General features: G+C 41.6%; 1 protein-coding gene across 1 annotated transcript in view; it reads left to right on the top strand.

Moving 5' to 3' along the window:
- The window catches only part of iqca1 (IQ motif containing with AAA domain 1), a 161,723-nt gene that overhangs the window by 60,337 nt on the left and 80,506 nt on the right, over window positions 1–20,880 (top strand). Inside the window, exon 9 of the mRNA XM_059647116.1 lies at window positions 6,720–6,795. Within this exon, the coding sequence (XP_059503099.1) occupies window positions 6,720–6,795 (76 nt within the window). The remainder of the gene's footprint in view (window positions 1–6,719; window positions 6,796–20,880) is intronic.

Raw genomic sequence — 20,880 nt, 5'->3', positions numbered from 1 at the left:
ACTCTCACCTCTGCGCCCACCAGAATCCTTCTACTGCTGCCTCAAAAATACTGAGGTCTCTGCCTCCACCACGTTTCCCAGGAAGAGAGTGCCAGAAACTCATCTTGGGGTCAGAGCCTCATTTTGCTCCAGATGAAAAGCAATCACTTAATCTGTCTCACGTGGGCAATCTTTTGATTTTCAAACACAAAGTAACCCCTCATCTAGAAAAAAAGGATATCTTGGTTTCTGTCTCACCAACTGACTTGGATCTGTTTTGACATCTCAAAAGATTTATCTATAACCCTAGGTGATATTCCAGTACAGGTTAGTTCTCCTGTAATGCAATAGTTCTGTTCTTGCATGACCTCGTGCTAGAAAATCGCACTATGGAAAATTGCCACAGAAAATCGCATTGTAGGAAAATTGCTACACCTGTACAACAAAATGTTCACTTTGTCCAAAAATGTCCACTATTCATCAATCGCGTTGCAGCCAATTCGTGTTAACGAAACACACATTATAGCAGAACTACCTTCATTGAGATTAATCAAATTATCTTGATAAGCTTTGCTTTGACATCTGCCTGGGGGAAGAAACTGGTTGTAACAGGACTGAGAGATTCTGTTCTGCGAATCCAAGTTTGTTTTAAAAACGATTAGCACTTTCAACATTTTCATACGTCCGAGTCTTCTGTGAGACGTGTTGTAACCCGACCCTAGTGTTTGCTTTGTGAAACCTGTTGCAACAAATTCTTAGTGATTCACCTATATATTGTCTACAAATGGTGGGATATATATTGAATTTTGCATTTGTCTCATTTTGTATTTCATTGAAATAGTAGAACAAGTCCTTAACTATACCTCCATCCATGTTCCAGTTCTTCCAAAAAAAAATGTGCTGGAGACAGAGCTTCTGGCAGATGAAATGAATTCAGGCAGAGTTGGAAATGTTTGTTCATGAAGGAAAATAAATCGCCACTGAAAAAAGCAGGCATTTTACTAAACCCTGTTTCACGTAAAGTGAATAAGTCCTTTTGTTGTTTTTCATTAACCCACATAGACTTGTTCACTTTTAAGTTCAGATGTGAAACATTTATAGCAATGCCTCCAGTTGGAAAATTAAAGCAATATTTGTAATCTGGTTTATAAATCATGATTTCCATTTCAGACAAATATTTTAGTTTGGGATGTGGTAATGTTCCCATGGCAGCAACAGTAAATGCTTCTTTAGGAGATTTATGCCAAGATATCTGCTCAGGATCACAATGCTGACCCATCGTGCTTTTTAAATAAAACTGAGACAAAGTTTGTTGCAAGCAGATAACATTGTGATTCATTGGTCTAGATTGTGCTGGAAAATTAATGATTGTTCAATTTTATTAATGCACAAATCAGACAGCAGGTTCTGACAGAAAAAGGGCTGGTGTGAGCCGTAAATTGAATAACCTGCTGACAGAAATACACAATTTCGCTATTTGCATAAATAGCTGAACATTGTGTCTGAATCGTAGCTGTGGTACTTAATGGCCTAAGGGCACTTTTAATAACTTGGCAAGTGTTTATGCCATACTATTAGCATTTCTGGTGCACAAAGTGAATTGTAGATTCTCATCCTTGTATGTAGTTAATTCTTTAAAAAAATTAAAGAAAAAAATGATTATTTCTTCACTTTACTGCCTCCTTTTCTCTCTTTCTTAATCCAATCTTTCTTTCCTTCTCTAATCTTTTTCTCTCTACCTGATCCTGCTTCTTGGCCATTTGTGTTTCATTCCCAGTTCTTTAATCTCATTGCTTAAGGCAATAGACAGTAGGTTTTAAGATAACAAGGTGTAGAGCTGGATGAACACAGCAGGTCAAGCAGCATAAGAGGAGCAGAAAGGCCCACGTTTCAGGCCTAGACCCTTCTTCAGAAATGAGGGAAGGGAAGGGGGTTCTGAAATAAATAGGGAGAGAGCGGGAGGCGGATAGAAGATGGATAGAGGAGAAGATAGGTGGAGAGAAGACAGACACGTCAAAGAGGCGGGGATGGGACCAGTAAAGGTGAGTGTAGGTGGGGAATTAGGGAGGAGATAGGTCAGTCCAGGGAGGATGGACAGGTCAAAAGGGTGGGATGAGGTTAGTAAGTAGGAGATGGGGATGCAGCTTGAGGTCGGAGGAGGGGATAGGTGGGAGGAAGGACCGGTTAGGAGGCGGGAACGAGCGTCCCTTCCTCCCACTTCAAGCCCCACCCCCATTTCCTACTTACTAACCACATCCAGCCCCCTTGACCTGTCCGTCCTCCCTGGACTGACCTAACTCCTCCCTAATTCCCCACCTACACTCACCTTTACTGGCTCCATCCCCACCTCTTTGACCTGTCTGTCTCCTCTCCACCTATCTTCTCAGCTATCCATCTTCTATCCGCCTCCCCCTCTCTCCCTGTTTATTTCAGAACCCCCTTCCCTTCCCCCATTTCTGAAGAAGGGTCTAGACCCGAAACGGCAGCCTTCCTGCAGTTCCTACTATGTCTGAAACAGTAGGTTTTGTCATTTTTCCAAGATGCCAGATGGCTTGGTACTTTTGCTGTGCCACTATCGTTTTCAGCAAAAAAAAATTCAAGGTCAGGTGTAAATGAAGGTACCTTACTCATAAATAATGCAGCAAGATTTTAGCCAAAACAACCCTGCCACTTTGCCTTAAAAACATCTGACAAACACAACAGTGCCACCAGCAGGAACTTTTTATGATGTTTAGCTCTGTTTCCCCTCCTGGTGATCTTCATGTGCAATGCAACATCTGAATGAGTGACCAGGCAGATAGCCTGTCCCTCGTACTCTACTGATGTACCTATGCAATCAGTAAGGAGCAGCTGGGCAATCGCATCTCTCTTTTTGAGAAAGTAGTTGAATTCCGTTCAGGGCTTTTCCCCTTGTTAGTTAACTGAGTCTGATAGGTTACGGCCGTTATGTTTTGCCATTGTGGATCAGCAGACATCTGCATTCCATTGCCAGGTCTTTTTTTTAGTTGTGGCTGTGTTGAGGGAACTATGCTACATTTTTCCATAAAATTGTTATCCAATCTTGATCCACAGACAGTTGGGCCTAGAAGGCACTTGCATTCTGCTAATGTTAGTTTGCCATAAGGGTTCTAAGGTTGTGGGGGAATGCTATGTTGTGGATTATGTGTAAGAAATATACAACACATTTGTTAATAGTTCTGCTAATATATACTTGATTGATCTAGAAACCACACTGGAACCAAAAACATTGACTGGGCTGCATTATTTTAAAAATGAGTGTTCTGTTTATATTACTCATTTATACTTTTAGCGATGACCTTTCTGATTATTGCCATTGCCCCCAACAGCTTGGGTGGAGTGAGAGAAATAGTGGTGATATTTATCACACCATGGTATGGTCAGCAGAGTTAACTGAATTGTAAGAGATTTTTTGTTTCCAAATTGACTGCCTCATGTAATCAAACACTTTCAAGGTCATATACTACCCTTTAAACCTCTCCAACAAGCTCTCAGACCCGCTCCTACCTTTATGCCCTTCACACCCCTCGACAGGGTCAGTCATCCAAGCTCTCCCCTCACGTGCATTGGCCGTCAGTTTGGATCACATAGCTTCCATTTCTTTGGGTTCTGACTGTGAACCCCCCAATCAGCCCCACTCAAACCAAGACGTGCTTGGCCTTCAGAATTACCGGCCACTCAGATTGGCCAGTCTCTCTCCACAGTGAGTGGTCCTCTCCAATAAATGCCCTGCTGAGCATAAAACAACCTTGGATAGGCAAGTTTGCAGTGGGTGCTTCTGGACTGACCTTTTTATTCAGGTCAAGGAGTACAGCACTCTGTAAAGTCAAGTCACACATGGCCCGTCCTTTTTCAAGCTGCAATTTTGGTTAATCAACGTATTTAATTTCTCAGGTAGCAACTGTCTTGCTGGGAGTTAGCCCCTATGAAACAAATTTAAACTGATAGAGACATCATAATATGAATAAAATTGATATGCCTTAACGTGTGAGTATTTCAGTGCTTTAATATCACTACTCACCTTCATTGCATAGTGGAATTGTCCATGTGTGAATGTGGTTGTTTTGAAAAAGACCAAATTCTGGGGGAAGAAAAAGTACCCCAATGAGTGTACGGCTGGCTTTTAGCAATGGAAGAAGTTAGGATCATCAATACCAATGCTTTTGTACATTGAAAGTGTTGTTAAGCTTCAAAATTGTATCTGTAGTGAGTGCTTAAACAGTTGGGATGGACCATATGACATATTGGCAATGGCTTTTGCATGCTATGAATAGCAACGAATGTAAAGTGGGAAGCTCATGATATCAAGCAGCTAGAGATATTGATTTGAGACCAACTCAACTCAGTGCTCCTGCTCACATTGTTGCTCATCGAGCATAGATAAACACACCAGCAGCAACAAGAAGGATCCAATCGGCACTTTTTAAAGTGACCATCAACCACAAGTTCCTGGTTAATTTTTATCCAGGCTCTCTGCTTCAAATCTACTTGTGTTTGGTGCCTTGTATAGATTGAATATGCTAATGAACCTTATTGTATCTGGCAGCTAGGAATATTTGCATCATGTCACAGCTTATCACTGACTGCCACATGAGTGCGAGCGTTGAAGCCCTCAACACAATTAAAGCTAGCTGCATTTCATTCTGTCTCGCCATCGGATAACTTTGCCAAGATTGCACATGCATTACTTTGTGGCTGTCAAACGTCACCATTGCTTCATATTGGAACGAGAAACATCCAGTTTGTGTGTGACGATCGGTAACGAATCATGTAGATCATTGCCAGGTATTATGGCAGCAGTTATATCTTTATTCTGCAGTTGTTCGCTGGGCTAACTGCTTTCAGGTCATTTACTGCAAACAGAAACTAAGCTAGAAGGCTTATTCGGTGGTCACATGATTGATTCTGATATATCCATGCACACATGTGACGTACGCAAATAGTGGAAGCTATAGTTGCATATTATTCTGACCCCAGCTGAAGGTAACAATGGCAGTCAGATTCTAGTGTGGAAACTGGCTTGATAGACCAAAGCTTTATTTTTATGTTTATTTACTATGTAGACTAGTCTTTTGTCGATTTGTTCATGTACTTCTAACAAACAAAATCATAAAAAATTATTACATAAAATTTTTTTAAAAGGCATGAACTAAATTATACAAATGAGAGCTATTGGAATGATATCATTACTAATAGTAGAAAAAAGAGTTCTTCCACTTTATCTCACCACACCCTTTCCTGCACAACAAATTCATTGCTTACCTTACTTATTCATTAACATGGGTTGCCTAAACTCAAGCCTTTGGCAGATTTGTAGGATTTTTTTTTCCTCTTTTATATGCCCATAGCCTTTTATTCTCACCGGCTCCTAAGCGTCTCAGAACTTCTTCCAGCCCTGACTACCTGGAGTCTGTTAATAATTTACCTTCTGCTGTTACAGACCTCTTCTCTCTGAATGATGCTTCTTCTTTGCACAAGAAGGAACATTTGCGATGTCTCTAAGCTGACACAGTAGCAAATGCCCAGATGTCCTAAATTTATTTTCGGGGGTGAACCATACTAAGGAAGCAACCAAGCCATGGGTTCAGAAGCATGCTTTATAAAAGGCCTATCACTGTGATAAGAGCAATTAAACAATGAACTTCTAGCCTCCAGGGTAATAACAAAAGGTTGTCTGCTTTACTGATTTTGAAAACCTATCATAATAACTCTCAGGCTTATTACAACAACTGTCTGTAGAAATTGAAAGCAGTCACAACAGATTTCTTAAAAAGAAGTAACCTGAGAATTTAAATGCCTTGACGGCTTCTAATGAATCTATTTGCCTTTTTTGTAGTACAATCATGTCCACTGTTAACAATACGAAAGAACATGTAATCTCTCCCATAGGGTACCTGGAACTGCCCCAAAGAGATACTTTGACCTATCCAAAAGATTACCCTGACTCTCCAAATAATTTTGGCAGCTTTGGATCTTTTGGTCAAATGACCAAAATCTATGCATGACATTTTGTATATTGTACTGATGGAACATGTACCTGATTGAAGAAAAGCTACACTTTGGCTGGTGCTATACAAACCATGGATGTGAAAACTCAAATTGCCTCTCCCCTAGTGGAAATCGTAGTTGCTGAGTTCAGAAAATGGACAATCTAGATCAGAACTCTGGTGCTATCCTAGTTGCATCGCAAGCCTCAGCAAAATAATACATGTAAGTCATATAGTATAATTGTTTAGTCCTGGTCTAGCAAATGGGAGATTATATCTCTGGTAAACACATTCGCAGTTCTGTTAGATTGCACTTTTTTGCTTAAGAATCTAAAACAAAGGAAGTTCTGCACATTCAAAATAAAAGTCTATATCAAGCAAGCAGCTGTGTAAAATGTTTGAATTTTGTTCTTCAGTCTGTTCAGTTAAATTTTCTCCTTTTACAGTTTTTCTTTTTACTTTGCACTCAGTCTTACAAAAATTTGGGGAGTTTTATTAGAAGCTGTTGAACAATCAGCACATTGAGTCTGGTTCCATGTTCCTTTCGAAATCTTACAACATTGCAATTTCAGCTTTGTGGTGAACCATTTTGAAAAACAAAACAATAAAAGACACAGCTTACCCTAGAATTTCCAAGGACGTAGCGAATATCAAAAATGTTAAATAAGCCTTGACTTGTACGATTTGACCCTGGCAAAATTTAACAACACACAATTATGTTTTGCTTTCATATAGGAGGAAGAGGATGGTTGGAAAATAGCAGAGAGTCATTTCCTCCCTACAGTTGAAGAAGGTCAAAACACATTTGAAGGTGGGAAATGTGATAATTTGATGTCAGTGCAGTCATTAATATGTCTTGGACAGCAGGAGAGAGATTTTTGAAAATGGAACAAAAAACAAAGATGTTATTAAAATTAATAGTTTAAGTATGGTTCCAACTGGGAACACAGTTGTTCATTGCACCATGAATGGGCACCTGAGACCTGTCACTTGCAATGGGGAATCTTCACCCATCTTGTGCGACCATATGTGTAGGAAATCTCACTTGCTACTCCAAATTCAAGTCTGGCTTTCCTAAGCATCAGGAAGGAAGAGAGTTTCCTGCATTGAATACTGCTGGAGATTGTCATCCCAGAGGTGGTGAGGGATCACAATACGGGGTGGATGGCTATCCAGAGAAGTAGTTAAAGGCGGGTGGTACAGGAGTCTTTGTGTGTCTACCACTATTCAACAGGCACTCAGTATTAGAGGCTGTTAACGGTGGTGATAGCCTGAAGGAGTACCATAGCACTAATGCCCAAGGGCCTTTGGAGGAGAGAACAGCAAAATATAGAAATAGTTCTCATGGGAGATTATTGGGTGGCAGACAGGTAATTCTGTCACTATTATTGAGAGTTCTGAATGATGTGTTCACGGAATCATAGAAACACTACAGTTTCGAGGCAAGCCATACGGCCCATCAAGTCCACACTGACCCTCCGAAAAGCATCCCACCTAGACCCATCCCCATCCCTGTAACCCCGTATTTCTCATGGCCAATCCACCTAACCTGAACATATTTGGACTATGGGAGAAAACCAGAGGACCCAGAAGAAACCTATGCAGATACAGGGAGAATGTGCAAACTCCACACAGGCAGTTGTTCGAGGGTGAAGGCAAACCCTGGTCCCTGGTGCTGTGAGGTAGCAGCACTAACCACAGAACCACCATGTTGCCTCCCTGTTGCTAGGCAGGAGGATATCATAGAAAACATGTAGAATATTCTGCTGGGGACGGTGCGATTGTTCAAGAAGTTGTAGTACACAAATATCATTGATATAAAGAGAGCCATTATTGAGTTCCAAAGGTCACTTCGAGTGAGAAAGCTTAAAAAGTGGGATCTCAAGGGCAATAATCTTTTGATTACCCCCAGTGCTGGTTAGGGCTGGGAAGCAAGTACTGATCTAGCCATCAATACACGCAGGCTGTGAAAGATTTAGCATGGGTAGGTAAAGGTGGGCTAACAGTTTATAAAAAGGTGATCGTATTGGGCGTAGAATCACAAGGAAGGGCTGGAGAGCAAGGGGGAGTCTTTAGCATTATTTGTCCATCCAAGGGCCTCTACTCTACCTCTCTGTTTCAAATATTAGAGTGGCATGGTGGCCTCACAGTGCCAGGGACCTGGCTTGGTTTTCAGATTGGGGTAACTGCCTGTGTGGAGTTTGCACATTCTACCCGTGTCTGTATGGGTTTCCTTCGGGTGCTCTGGTTTGCTCCCACAGCCCAAAGATGTGCAGGTTAAGTGGATTGGCCATGCTGAATTGCTTATAGTGTCCATGGGCGTGTAGGCAAGTTGGGTAAACCAGGGTATAATGTACAGTTACGGGAATAGGATGGAGTACTAGGTCTGGGTGGGATACTTCTCCGAGGCTTGGTGCAGATCAGTGGGCTCTTTCCACACTGTAGGGGTTCTATGATCTATAACTGGTGCTGGATGGGAAGGATGTCTGCATGTACCCTCTGCTTCTGATACTTTGGGTATTTGAACCAGTTTTGGGATAGAAGAAACAAATTCAAAAGGAATCTTACGGGGATTGACGCATGTAGTCAATGAAAGTTTAAACTATACCAGTACGAGCTTAGACACCAGTAGATATAACTACCTTTAGAAAAATGGAATAAACTGCATTATGTGAGAAGGTTGAACAGTAGTAGAGAAGAAGGTTGTACCACATGAGTTAGGAGCAAGTCAAGCAAGGCTGTAAGAAGTGCAAGGACAGGATTACAACGCATACATGTAAGTGCACAAGGTGTAGTGAACAAGATTGCTGAACTACAAACGCAATTGGCAATGAGGAACTGTGATACGGTGAGAACAATACAATCATTACTTAATAATGGTTAGGATTGCATGCTTAATGTACAAGGAATGTAATATTTTAAGAATAGACAGTGAAGGAAAAAAAGTGGTAGACAACAGCATTGACAAGGAAGATATCACTGTGTGGCAAGAGGGAATGTCCTTGAGTGGCAAACAGTGGAGCCCACTTGGTTAGAGTTTAAATGTAAGCAGCTTGGAGAGTTCTATAAACCTCCAAATAATGAGAGTGTGATGGATAGATTGATCTGCAGTGAAATTACAGAAAGATGCAAGGACTATACAACGTTGAGACTGAAGAACCTTAATTACCCAAATATCGATTGGACTAATGTTTGATTAAAGAAGGAAGATTAAAGGGGGAAGAATTTCTGAAATGTGTTGATCAGCATGTTTGTGGCCCAAGTAGAAAGGAGGTATTGCTATAAGAGGGGCTGTGAAATGAGGCAAGGAAACATGTGCCCGCTCCTATAATGGTGAGTTCGGCGACTGGGGGTATTTAATCAGGTGTCAGAGTGGTGGATATGGTGCCTGTAAATGTTGTCCCTGCCATTTGGATGCCCTTAGCTGGACATTTAATACTGAACAATCCCCAGTTCAATGGGTTCTGGATTGGTGTGACTGGCAAACTCCGCCACATGGAAGTGTCTGGCTGGTCAATGAAAGGCTTGAAGAAGGCCTATTTGGAGGGTTGAGCACTGCCTCCAATACTTTGTTCTCTTCCACTATTACTCACCTGTATCTGTTTTCCAGCTTGATTTAAGAACTTGTGTGGGTGTCATATCAGCAGCACTAACATTGTTCCCAGAGGGCAATACTTCCTCATATACTTGACTGGTTTCCCTTCAAACAAATCAATATTATCCTCTTCAATACTCTTTGCAGAGAAAATTCCAAATTCTTATGAGTCTTTGGGTGACGATCTTGTCCTGAATTTCAATTGGATTTCTTATTGACTATCCTACATTAATGGCCTCTAGTTGCAAGGGGAAATATTGCACAAAGTTTTACTGACACTCCAATGGGTTCTGCTGCCAGAACCAAACGCAGATCTGAGCCAATGTGAATGAGTGTGGGAGAATGATGAGCCTTTTACCAATGGTGGTGAATTAAGAGGATGTTACAATGACTGCCATCTCTTTAAGAAGAACGATTTGTGGGGGAGGGGGTGGAACCTCACAGAAACCTAGAAAATTCTAACAGCACGAGACAGAGTAAATGCAGGAAGGATTTTTTTCCAATGACCGGGGGTCCAGACCAGGGGCTACAGTCTAAAGATGTGAGGTAAGCTACTTAGGACTGATTTGAGGACAATTTTCTTCACCCTGAGAGTGGTGAGCCTGTGGAATTCTCTGTCATAGAAAATGATTGAGGCCAAAACATTGAATGCTTTTAAGACGAGTTAAATGTAGTTCTTAGGCATAAAGAGTCCATGGAAGAGGGTACTGAGTTGGATGATCAGCCATGATAATATTGAATGGTGGAGCAAAAGCCTAATGGCCTCCTCCTGCTTCTATTTTCTGTGCTTCTGTGATTGACATCTCCCAAGCCTGCTATTTGCTACCTGGCACATGCCTCTATTAGATCTGTACCTTTACTGTGTGTCTCTAGAGTCTGGTAAACTCTATCAAAATTATAATTCTATAATTTAAGACCTCAATTAAGCCACTCCTCAGTCTTCTTTTTCACGAATAAAAATGCCCAATCTGGTCATCATTTCTTGATACATATGTACGTCCTGTAGGCAATCTCTTGGGATTGAAGGTCACTTGCTTCCATTCCAGTTCAATGGGTTCTGGAACGGTTGACAAGATCAATGTGTGACTGGCAAACTCCGCCACATGGTGTCTGGCTGGTCAATGAAAGGCTTGAAGAAGGCCTATTTGGAGGGTTGAGCACTGCCTCCAATACTTCACCGTCACCCCTCCATATTACTTACAGTGTCTCAATCACATGGATGACATGTCCTAAAACTTGAGCCTGGTTCAAATGATTAATATTCTTTCAAGCTATGCAAACTGGCTTGGGAGAGAGTGCTGCTGTTGAATCTTCTTTTTTGCTAGTGCATGGAAAGATTTGTAAAGGTACAGATCTGGTAGCATTTCCCTCATGCCTTATGTAGGTACCTGGTGAACAATGACCTTAGCCTTGGTTTTGAGATCCTCTTCCTTAATTTTTTTTTCTCAATCAGCCAGAGTCTGAGTGGTACATTTAAAACAATGATAATATTTTATCATCTACATCTGTCTTTGCTGAGAGGAGGCTGCAAAAGCATTGACAGGGCCCAAGTTTCCCAGGACCTTGCTATTGATCATAATCAATAGGGGAAGGTATGTGCTGGGGGAGTTGGTATGAAGAAGGAGTTTTCTAGTTGTTCAGTTAAAGGTCCATCTTCTCTCGTGCTTCAGAGAAGGAGTCATCAATGACATGATACTCAGTTTCTGACTGAAGTCATGCATAAAGCCCATCTGTATACTGAAGCTCTGTGATTGAGGTTGGAATGGTTTTGGTTTTGGGTGGAAGGTGGTTGAAGAGTTTTCTGTTTGTTTTGTGGATTAACTTTACACCTGTGGGTAATGTATTGGAGATGAGGTACAATATTGCAACAAGGAAAGTTAAGAAGATGGTGCAAAGCCACAACCTTGATTGACCGCAGTCTTCATTGAGTTACTGTTTGTGATCGTTCCGTTGGTAGGGTTTGCAGGTTGCATGTCATCATGGAGTAGATGATGGATGTCAGAAATTTATATATGTACCCAAGCATTACTGGTACCATCCTTGTAAATCTTCTCTGCATCCCCTCTAGTGCCTGAATATACTTTCTTATTATACAGTGTAAGTGTCATCTAACCATTATTTGATACAAGTTTAGCATAACATGCTTTTTTTAAAAAAATCTCTTTAGAAGTAAGGTTTGGTGCTTAGTTTGTCGCTTTTCTGACTGCACAATAATCTGTATCAGGTGAGTTGATTGAAGTATTTGATATAAAAAAACCCCATCCTCCTCTTCCCATCTAGATTTGTATCTTGTAAGTCATAAATAGCCTTCCTATTCTTTCTGTCAAAATGTACCACCTCATGTTTGTCTGTATTGCATTTAATTTGTCAATGTTTGCCCATTTCTGTGAGTTAAAGTTCCTTGTTTAATCTGTTGAAATCCTGCTGAGCTTTGACTGTCTCTTCCAGTTTTGTGCCATCTGTACATTCAAAATGAATGTATTTTGATTGCAAATTCTAAATCATTAAATCTCAATAACAGTGGCTCCAACCTTGATCCTTTATCAAGCAACACTTCCTGCCTCTGTCATTCTGAATGCCCAGTCATTCTGTTTTCTGTTTTGAATCTTGCTGCCACTTGTCTCTTGACTGCACATTCTCTAACCTCATTCACTTGTCTGTTGTGGACGTTGGACAGTTCAGATAAATTATAACTACCCAGCCCTGCATTAGGATTGTCTCCTTTTCTTGCTATTTTCTGAAAAATTTCAACAGGTTTGACAGAACAAGAATTTACCTTTTAAAAGGACTGCCCGTTATTGTATGTCTCCGCTTTTGAAGTTCTTCCATTCTCTCTGCCAGTAAGGATTCTATTATCATTCTTACCACTGATGTTGTCGAAACTAACATTTATAAAAATTTCCCTGCGTTCTGATTGAATTTCTTAAAAGTGTATTGGAAAATGCATATTCTACTGAGTACCGTGTTTGTGTTGTCACAGAGAGGACAGTGTGACAGAGGGAAGACATGAACTTGTAACGAATAGGATACGTGGCTTTGGCTATTAGTATTGCTTGTGAATAACCTGATCACAAAAATGCTGGGCAGATAGGCTGTAGCTTCTCTTTCTCCATCCTTTCCGCTCTCCGTATCACTTCTTCCACTCTACTTCAATTCCTTCCTCCTGCTTGTCAGCATCTTGTCTGAAATATGTTTTTAAGGGCTATTTATCCTTTGCTGGCCAAGTTTTGCAGTACATGTAGAATCTATAAACACTATAAATCTTGATATTCACTCTGCTGAGAACTGCAGTAGAAATAATGGGAACTGCAGATGCTGGAGAATCTGAGATTAACAAAGTGTGGAGCTGGATGAACACAGCAGGCCAAGCAGCATCTTAGGAGCACAAAAGCTGAGGTTTCGAGCCTAGACCCTAGACCCTTCATCAGAAAAGGATGATGAAGGGTCTAGGCCCGAAATGTCAGCTTTTGAGCTCCTAAGACGCTGCTTGGCCTGCTGTGTTCATCCAGCTCCACACTTTGTTATCTGAGAACTGCAGTACTCCACTTGTGTTGAAAGGGAAGCTTTGCTTCAGTGTGCTGATAGTGTGCTCCATTATATTCCTTATAATGGATAGCCATGCAAGTAGGCTGAACACGCATGTGTGTGGATCTGGACTGGAGTCAGGAACCCAGCAGTTAGTCTATATACATGATATGAAATAAAAGCAGAAATTGCTGGAGAAATAGAAGCATCTGATGAAGAGTCATCAGACTTGAAACATTATATCTGCTTTCTTTCCACAGATGCTACCAGTCCTTGAGTTTTTACACCATTTTCTGCTTTTGTTTCAGATCTCCAGCATCTGCAGTTCTTTATTTTTTTTTATTTTATTTTTCTAGATAATGAGCCACCTAAGGCTGCAAACCATCTGTACATTAAGGGAACCAACTTCCTTTAGGTTGATGAAAATGGTAGAGTTCACATAAAATGTAAGACAATATGTGGCAGTCAGAGTTATCTGCAACGATAGGAACCTGAAATCTCTGCAAAACTCTTTTGTTTTTGTCCAATTAAAAACAGAAAGTGCTGGAAGTACTTGGCAGGTTATGCAATAACTGTGGAAAGAAACAGAATTAACCATCTGAGTAGATGGTCTTCAATAGAAGTGGGGAAAGTTAAAAAATTTCATCGATTTTTGAAAAAGTGAAAAAGGGGGAGGCTGGAAAAAGACCAAAAAGGAGAGCCTGTGATAGGGTGGAAAATGGAAGAAATTGTGTGACAAAAATGGTTTCATGGTACAAAACTCAAAGGGTGATAAGCACGGTGAAGTAACAAGTGATCTTTCCAGAAGAGGTATGAATGACCAGCTAACAGATGTCCGAATGTAAAATGTAGCAATAAAGAAAGGAACCATCTGAAAAATCCAACAAGCAGTAAACATTAAACAAAACTGAGGCAGGCTCATGCTTGCACTCTGCATTAAGATACTCCACAAAGCAATAATGCAGGCCATGTTTAGAAATAACCAGTGTAAAGGACACCACATAAATACTGCAAGTAAATCATTGTTTCAGGTATAGTGCCAGACGACTGGAGGGTAGCAAATGTGGTTCCCCTGTCCAAGAAGGGGAGTAGAGACAACCCTGGTAATTATAGACCAGTGAGCCTTACCTCAGTTGTTGGTAAAGTGTTGGAAAAAGTTATAAGGGATGGGATTTATAATCATCTAGAAAAGAATAAATTGATTAGGGATAGTCAGCACGGTTTTGTGAAGGGAAGGTTGTGCCTCACAAACCTTATTGAGTTCTTTGAGAAGATGACCAAACAGGTAGATGAGAGTAAACCAGTTGATGTGGTGTATATGGATTTCAGCAAGGCGTTCGATAAGGTTCCCCACAATAGGCTATTGTACAAAATGCGGAGGAATGGGATCGTGGGAGATATAGCAGTTTGGATCGGAAATTGGCTTGCTGAAAGAAGACAGAGGGTGGTAGTTGATGGGAAATGTTCATCCTGGAGACCAGTTACTAGTGGTGTACCGCAAGGGTCGGTGTTGGGTCCACTGCTGTTTGTTATTTTTATAAATGACCTGGATGAGGGCGTAAGAGGATGGGTAAGGAAATTTGCAGATGACACTAAGGTCGGTGGAGTTGTGGATAGTGATGAAAGATGCTATAGGTTGTAGAGAGACATAGATAAGCTGCAGAGCTGGTCTGAGAGGTGGCAAATGGAGTTTAATGCAGACAAATGTGAGGTGATGCACTTTGGTAGGAGTAACCGGAAGGCAAAGTCCTGGGCTAATGGTAAGATTCTTGGTAGTGGAGATGAGCAAAGAGATCTCGGTGTCCATGTACACAGATCCTTGAAAGTTGCCACCCAGGTTGACAGGGCTGTTAAGAAGGCAGACAGTGTTTTAGCTTTTATTAATAGAGGGATTGAGTTCCGCAACCAAGAGGTTATGCTGCAGCTGTACAAAACTCTGGTGCATCCGCACTTGTAGTATTGCGTACAGTTCTGGTCACTGCTTTATAAGAAGGATGTGGAAGCTTTGGAAAGGGTGCAGAGGAGATTTACTAGGATGTTGCCTGGTATGGAGGAAAGGTCTTACGAGGAAAGGCTGAGGGACTTGAGGATGTTCTCGTTAGAGAGAAGAAGGTTGAGAGGTGACTTAATTGAAACATATGAAATAATCAGAGGGTTAGATAGGGTGGATAGGGAGAGCCTTTTTCCTTGGATGGTGACGGCGAGCATGAGGGGGCATAGCTTTAAATTGAGGGTTGAAAGATATAGGACAGATGTCAGAGGTGGTTTCTTTCCTCAGAGAATAGAAAGGGAATGGAATGCTTTGCCTGCAACAGTAGTAGATTTGCCAACTTTAAGTACATTTAAGTCGTCATTGAACAAGCACATGGACGTACATGGAATAGGGCTTCAAATCAGTATGACAGGTCGGCTCAACATCGAGGGCCGAAGGGCCTGTACTGTGCTGTAATGTTCTATGTTCTATGTTCTATGTTCATTTGGAAGGAGATTTGGATCCATGGATAGTAAGAAGGGAGGCATTAACAGGACAGATCTGTCTGTTGTGTTGTATGGAAGAAGGGTTACTGGACTTAATGTTATTTCTGTTTTCTCTCAACAGATATTGCCATCCCTACTGAGTTTCTCCAACACTTTTTGTTTTGGATCTTCAACATCTGCAGTCTTTTTTTAATGACTTAATGATGTTTTATGCATGTAGCCAGGCAAAGTAATCTGTCCCTACTATCAAATGTCAGCCCTTCTATCTGGAACATAGTTCCACGTAAACCATCAGAAACAGCTGAGTTTGCATAAGTCTTCTGTGAAATGCTTGGAAAAAAATTGTGGAGGTGTCAGAATTTCACTCCAGCATCATTTATCAACCAATTATATGCTTTTTATTTCACCTGAATATCAAGCACAAGCTACATAGGAACTTGTGATTCAGAATTGCAAGCTAAATTCTTATCCTACTGTCCCAGAGATAATAAGCGCATGTGCAGTGTTTGAATTGACACTATTTTAATACGTAATGTTGATTTCATTGTGGACAGAGATGAGAGAACTGAAATCTCTTCCTTTTCAAGGAACATATTACAGATAGTAAGCAGTGACTTCTGTCTCTTAAAACCTGAGTGTGAGATCAAATTGACAATACAGCAGCAAGCTTTTGTGTCTTTAAATAAAGAAACTTAAATATTCACATGTTCACCTTGTAAGTCTACTCTAAATGTCTCCCTGAATCACTCACTCACTCATCGCATATATATTTTTTGAGAAACAGTTTGAATGTTTTAGAAAACATAATTCACTTTTATAAATTGTCAAAAGAAATTGGCACAGATCTGATGAAAATGGACACTCTTTCACTCTTCAAGTTTGGTTTGGTGAATTCAGCAACCAAACTTGTATATCAGGGTGAATTGCTAGCAGATCATGAACTTAGTCACTTGCATTTTTCTTGCTAATATAATCTGCCATCCTCACCAGATGTAGCCTCAGCTTCACCATAATGTTGTTAACTCTGAACTGGTATAGCAAGCCACTCAGTTGTGTCTAACCACTAAGGTCTGATGAAAGGAATGGAACAGGACTGACCACCTGACTTCAGCCAAGGTAGTGGAAACGGCAGAGGCACACAAAGCCCTTTCAACCCTGCAAAGTTTTCTTACTGATGTTTCTGGGAATGTGTCAAAATTGGAAGTTATCCCAAGGCCTAGGTGAGCAACAGCTTGATATTTTCAATAAGGTTTGACTCCTTGAGTATAAATGTGTCCCAGACACTATCAGCCCTATCTCTGGGTCCTATCCCACCCAAAAACAGACTCACCAGAGATGGTGGTGCAGTGGTGCACAAGTGGGAGGAAGTTGGCTTGGGAGTCCTTAGCATTAACTGTGGATCTGATGAAGTCTGTTGGCACCAGGTCAGACGTGGGAAAGAAAATCTATTCACCATGACTTGGCTTCCATTCCCCACTGTTTGTCTACCTGGCATATGAATCAGTTCTCCTCAGTCTTCATTAATTTTGAACACCATATGGAGGAAGCAACGACTGTATAAAGTTACTGAATGTTTATTCTGGGTGGAGAACTTCAGTGCCCACCACCAAGAGCGGCTTGGGAACACCAAGTGGGAATATGGCACTGAGATGGAGAATTAGTCATAATCATATTGAATGGTGAAACAGGCTTGTTGGGCTGAATGGCCTACTCCTGTTTCTAATATCTACGTTTATATTTTACATAACCCTGTCATCATTGAATGCACACTTGAGAGAAGTAAACTTGCAGGATCCAGGGGATTGAAGGTGGAAATGGGATTGATTGGATTGCTTTACAGCAAGATGCTTTGGACAGAGCGTGCCTCTTGGTCTCATTTCAATGCATTTATAACTCTTATGTTCTGATATAGACCTATTGCCATGGTACACCCATCCTTTCAAATGGAAAGTACCCCATGCTGAGACGCTTTTTGCTGCTTTGTTTTGCAATGCAAACATGTGTGCCTTTCACCTCTGTATTTGATTCCACACATTTAGAGTACGAGTGGGAATAATATCAAACTTCCTTATGGCAGAGAGGCCAACTTGCCCAGTGACAATTTGCAGGAAACCAACAGCAAAGTCACAAGTTGATGAGGGGGAGGAAGGCTCAACAAGGATACTGAATATTGTTATAACAGAAGCTTATGTTTCACAGACATCTTTGTAGAGCTTATGAGTCAGGCCAGTTGAGAGATACAACTAAATTCGTTCATTCATTAAACTGTTATTTTATAATATCTTCTATTTGAATGCTGCAGCCCTTCCAGTTCTCTTAAAGTATGCTGTACTTCAGATTCAGCTTTGTCAAAGTTCATGACAATATCTTTTTCATAGAGCCATAGAGTTATACAGCACGGCAACAGACCCTTTGGTCCAACAAGTCCATACTGAACATAATCCCGAACAAAACTCATCCCACCTGCCTGCTCTTGGCCCATGTCCCCCAAACCTTTCCTATTCATGCAATTACTCAAATTCTTTTAAATGTTGTAATTGTGCCCGCATCCACAACTTCCTCAGGAAGCTCATTCCACACACAAACCACGCTGTGTAAAAAATATTGCCCCCATGCCTTTTTTAAATCTGTCTCCTCTCACCTAAAAAATGTGCCTCCCTAATATTGAAACCCTACATCCGAGGGAAAAGACACTTACCATTAATCCTGTCAATACCCCTCATGATTTTATAAAATCTTATAAATTTTATAGTTGTAAGGTTACCTCTCAACCTCCTCTTTATAACTCAAACCTTCCATACCTGGAACATCTGGGTAAATCTCTCCTGAATCATTTCCAGTTTAATAATATCGTTTTTATAACTGGACAACCACAACATTGAAAAGCTTTCCCATGCCAAGCAGCATAAGTAAGCCAACATGTTGACCTGAAGATAGTGGAACGAAATCAGAGAACATGTTTACAAATAAGATGCTTACATAAGCAAAGCACTGTTTCAACCCTGCCTTACAAAGATAACTCGTGCAGAGTGCCAGAGTGACAACAGATGGCAAAACAAAAACTCATGATTGTACATCAGTTTTTTATAAATAGTGGATGCCTCCAAACAGTTAATCACTTTCGAAGTGGATTAACAGTTACACCATAAAAAAGACAACTGATTTACACACAATAAAATCCCACAAACAGCAATTAATAATGACTGGAGGTAACAAAGTGTGGAGCTGGATGAACACAGCAGGCCAAGCAGCATCTTAGGACCACAAAAGCTGACATTTCGGGCCTAGACCCTTCGTCAGAAAAGGGGGATGGGGAGAGGGTTCTGAAGTAAATAGGGAGAGACTGGGAGGCAGATCAAAGATGGATAAAGGAGAAGATAAGTGGAAAGGAGACAGACAAATTAAAGGGGCGGGGATGGAGCCTGTAGAGGTGAGTATAGGTGGTGAGGTAGGGAGGGGATAGGTCAGTCCGGGCAGGACAGACAGGTCATGGAGGTGGGATGAGGTTAGTAGATAGGAAATGGAGGTGCAGTTTGAGGTGGGAGGAGGGGATAGGTGAGAGGAAGAACAGGTTAGGGAGGCGGGGACGAGCTGGGTTGGTTTTGGAAATGCAGTGGGGGGAGGGGAGATTTTGAAGCTTGTGAAATCCACATTGATACCATTGGGCTGCAGGGTTCCCAAGCAGAATATGAGTTGCTGTTCCTGCAACCTACGGGTGGCATCATTGTGCCACTGCAGGAGGCCCATGATGGACATGTTGTCTAAGGAATGGGAGGGGGAGTTGAAATGGTTTGCAACTGGGAGGTACGGTTGCTCGTTGTGAACCGAGTGTAGGTATTCTGCAAAGCGGTCCCCAAGCCTCTGTTTGGTTTCCCCAATGTAGAGGAAGCCACAATGGGTACAGCGGATGCAGTATACTACATTGGCAGATGTCCATGTGAACATCTGCTTGATTTGGAAAGTCTTCTTGAGGCCTGGGGTGTGGGTGAGGGAGGAGGTGTGGGGTTGCAGGGGAAAATGCCGGGTGTGTTGGGGTGGAGGGGAGTGTGGAGCAGACAAGGGAGTCCCAGAGGGAGTGGTCTGTCCGGAAGGCCGAAAAGTGTGGGATGGAAAAATGTCTTTGGTGGTGGGGTCGGATTGTAGATGGTGGAAGTGTCGGAGGATGATGCGTTGTATGCGGAGGTTGGTGGGGTGGCATGTGAGGACTAGGGGGACTCTGTTTCGGCGGTTATTGCAGCGATGGGGTGTGAGGGATGAGTTGCGGGAAATGCGGGAGACACGGTCGAGGGCGTTCTCGACCACTGTGGGGGGGATGTTGCGGTCCTTGAAGAATGAGGACGTCTGGGATGTATGGGAGTGCAACGCCTCATCTTGGGAGCAGCTGTGGTGGAGGCGAAGGAATTGGGAATAGGGGATGGAATTTTTGCAGGAAGGTGGGTGGGAGGAGGTGTATTCTATGTAGCTGTGGGAGTCGGTGGGCTTCACTGGAAACGTTTTTTGAGGAACTGTGACAAATATTTGACAAAATACCAGATCAACCCTCTTGCTGTTCTTTGAAAGATGCTGTGGAATCTGTTATGCTGATCTGAGAAAGTCGACAGGGCCTCAGGTTAACACCTCAATCGAAAGGCTGCACATCTGACAGTGCAGAGCTCCCTCAGTTGTACATTGTACTGACACCCTCGATTAAAACTCAGAGGCAAGAGCTTTATCCAATTCCCACTATGGAAAGGAGTTCAGAGTGTGCATCGCTATGGGTCATGCTTCAGCACCTCAACAGCAGCATTAGCTGAAGTGTGGTTACAGACTTCTTGCAAGGGCTTCAGTATTACACGCAATACGTTTAATGCAAGTAAAGAAGAAAACCTAAAATATAAAAAGTATGCAAATTACACCTGAAATATTGAGTAACTGTAGTGAGATTTTGAGAGCACGTTTGGGACAAGTATTCAAAATTGATAGAGATGTAAACAAAGTAGTTTGGGTAACAAAGAATCCTACTTTTGGAAGGATGGAAAATGGGAGCGATCAGATTTAAGGCAAACGGAAGAAGGAGTAAGAAACCCTTGAGAAGAAACATTTCCGACCATGAGAGATTTAAATCAAGAATGCAATGCCTGAGGGAGTGATGGAGTTAGGTTCAACCAAGGCATTCAGATGGGAATTGAATTACGATGTAAAAATGAAGAATGTGTAAAGTTACATGGAGAAGGCAGGAGAAAGACTCAAAGTGAATTGCTTATTCAAAGAGCTGACCCAGACACAGTCGGATGAACAGCCTACTTCTGTGCGGTGACA

The sequence above is a fragment of the Stegostoma tigrinum genome, chromosome 7, assembly GCF_030684315.1.
Source record: "Stegostoma tigrinum isolate sSteTig4 chromosome 7, sSteTig4.hap1, whole genome shotgun sequence".
Taxonomy (NCBI): domain Eukaryota; kingdom Metazoa; phylum Chordata; class Chondrichthyes; order Orectolobiformes; family Stegostomatidae; genus Stegostoma; species Stegostoma tigrinum.
The sequence above is the reverse complement of the archived record's forward strand: the minus strand, read 5'-3'. Positions and strand labels throughout refer to the sequence as shown.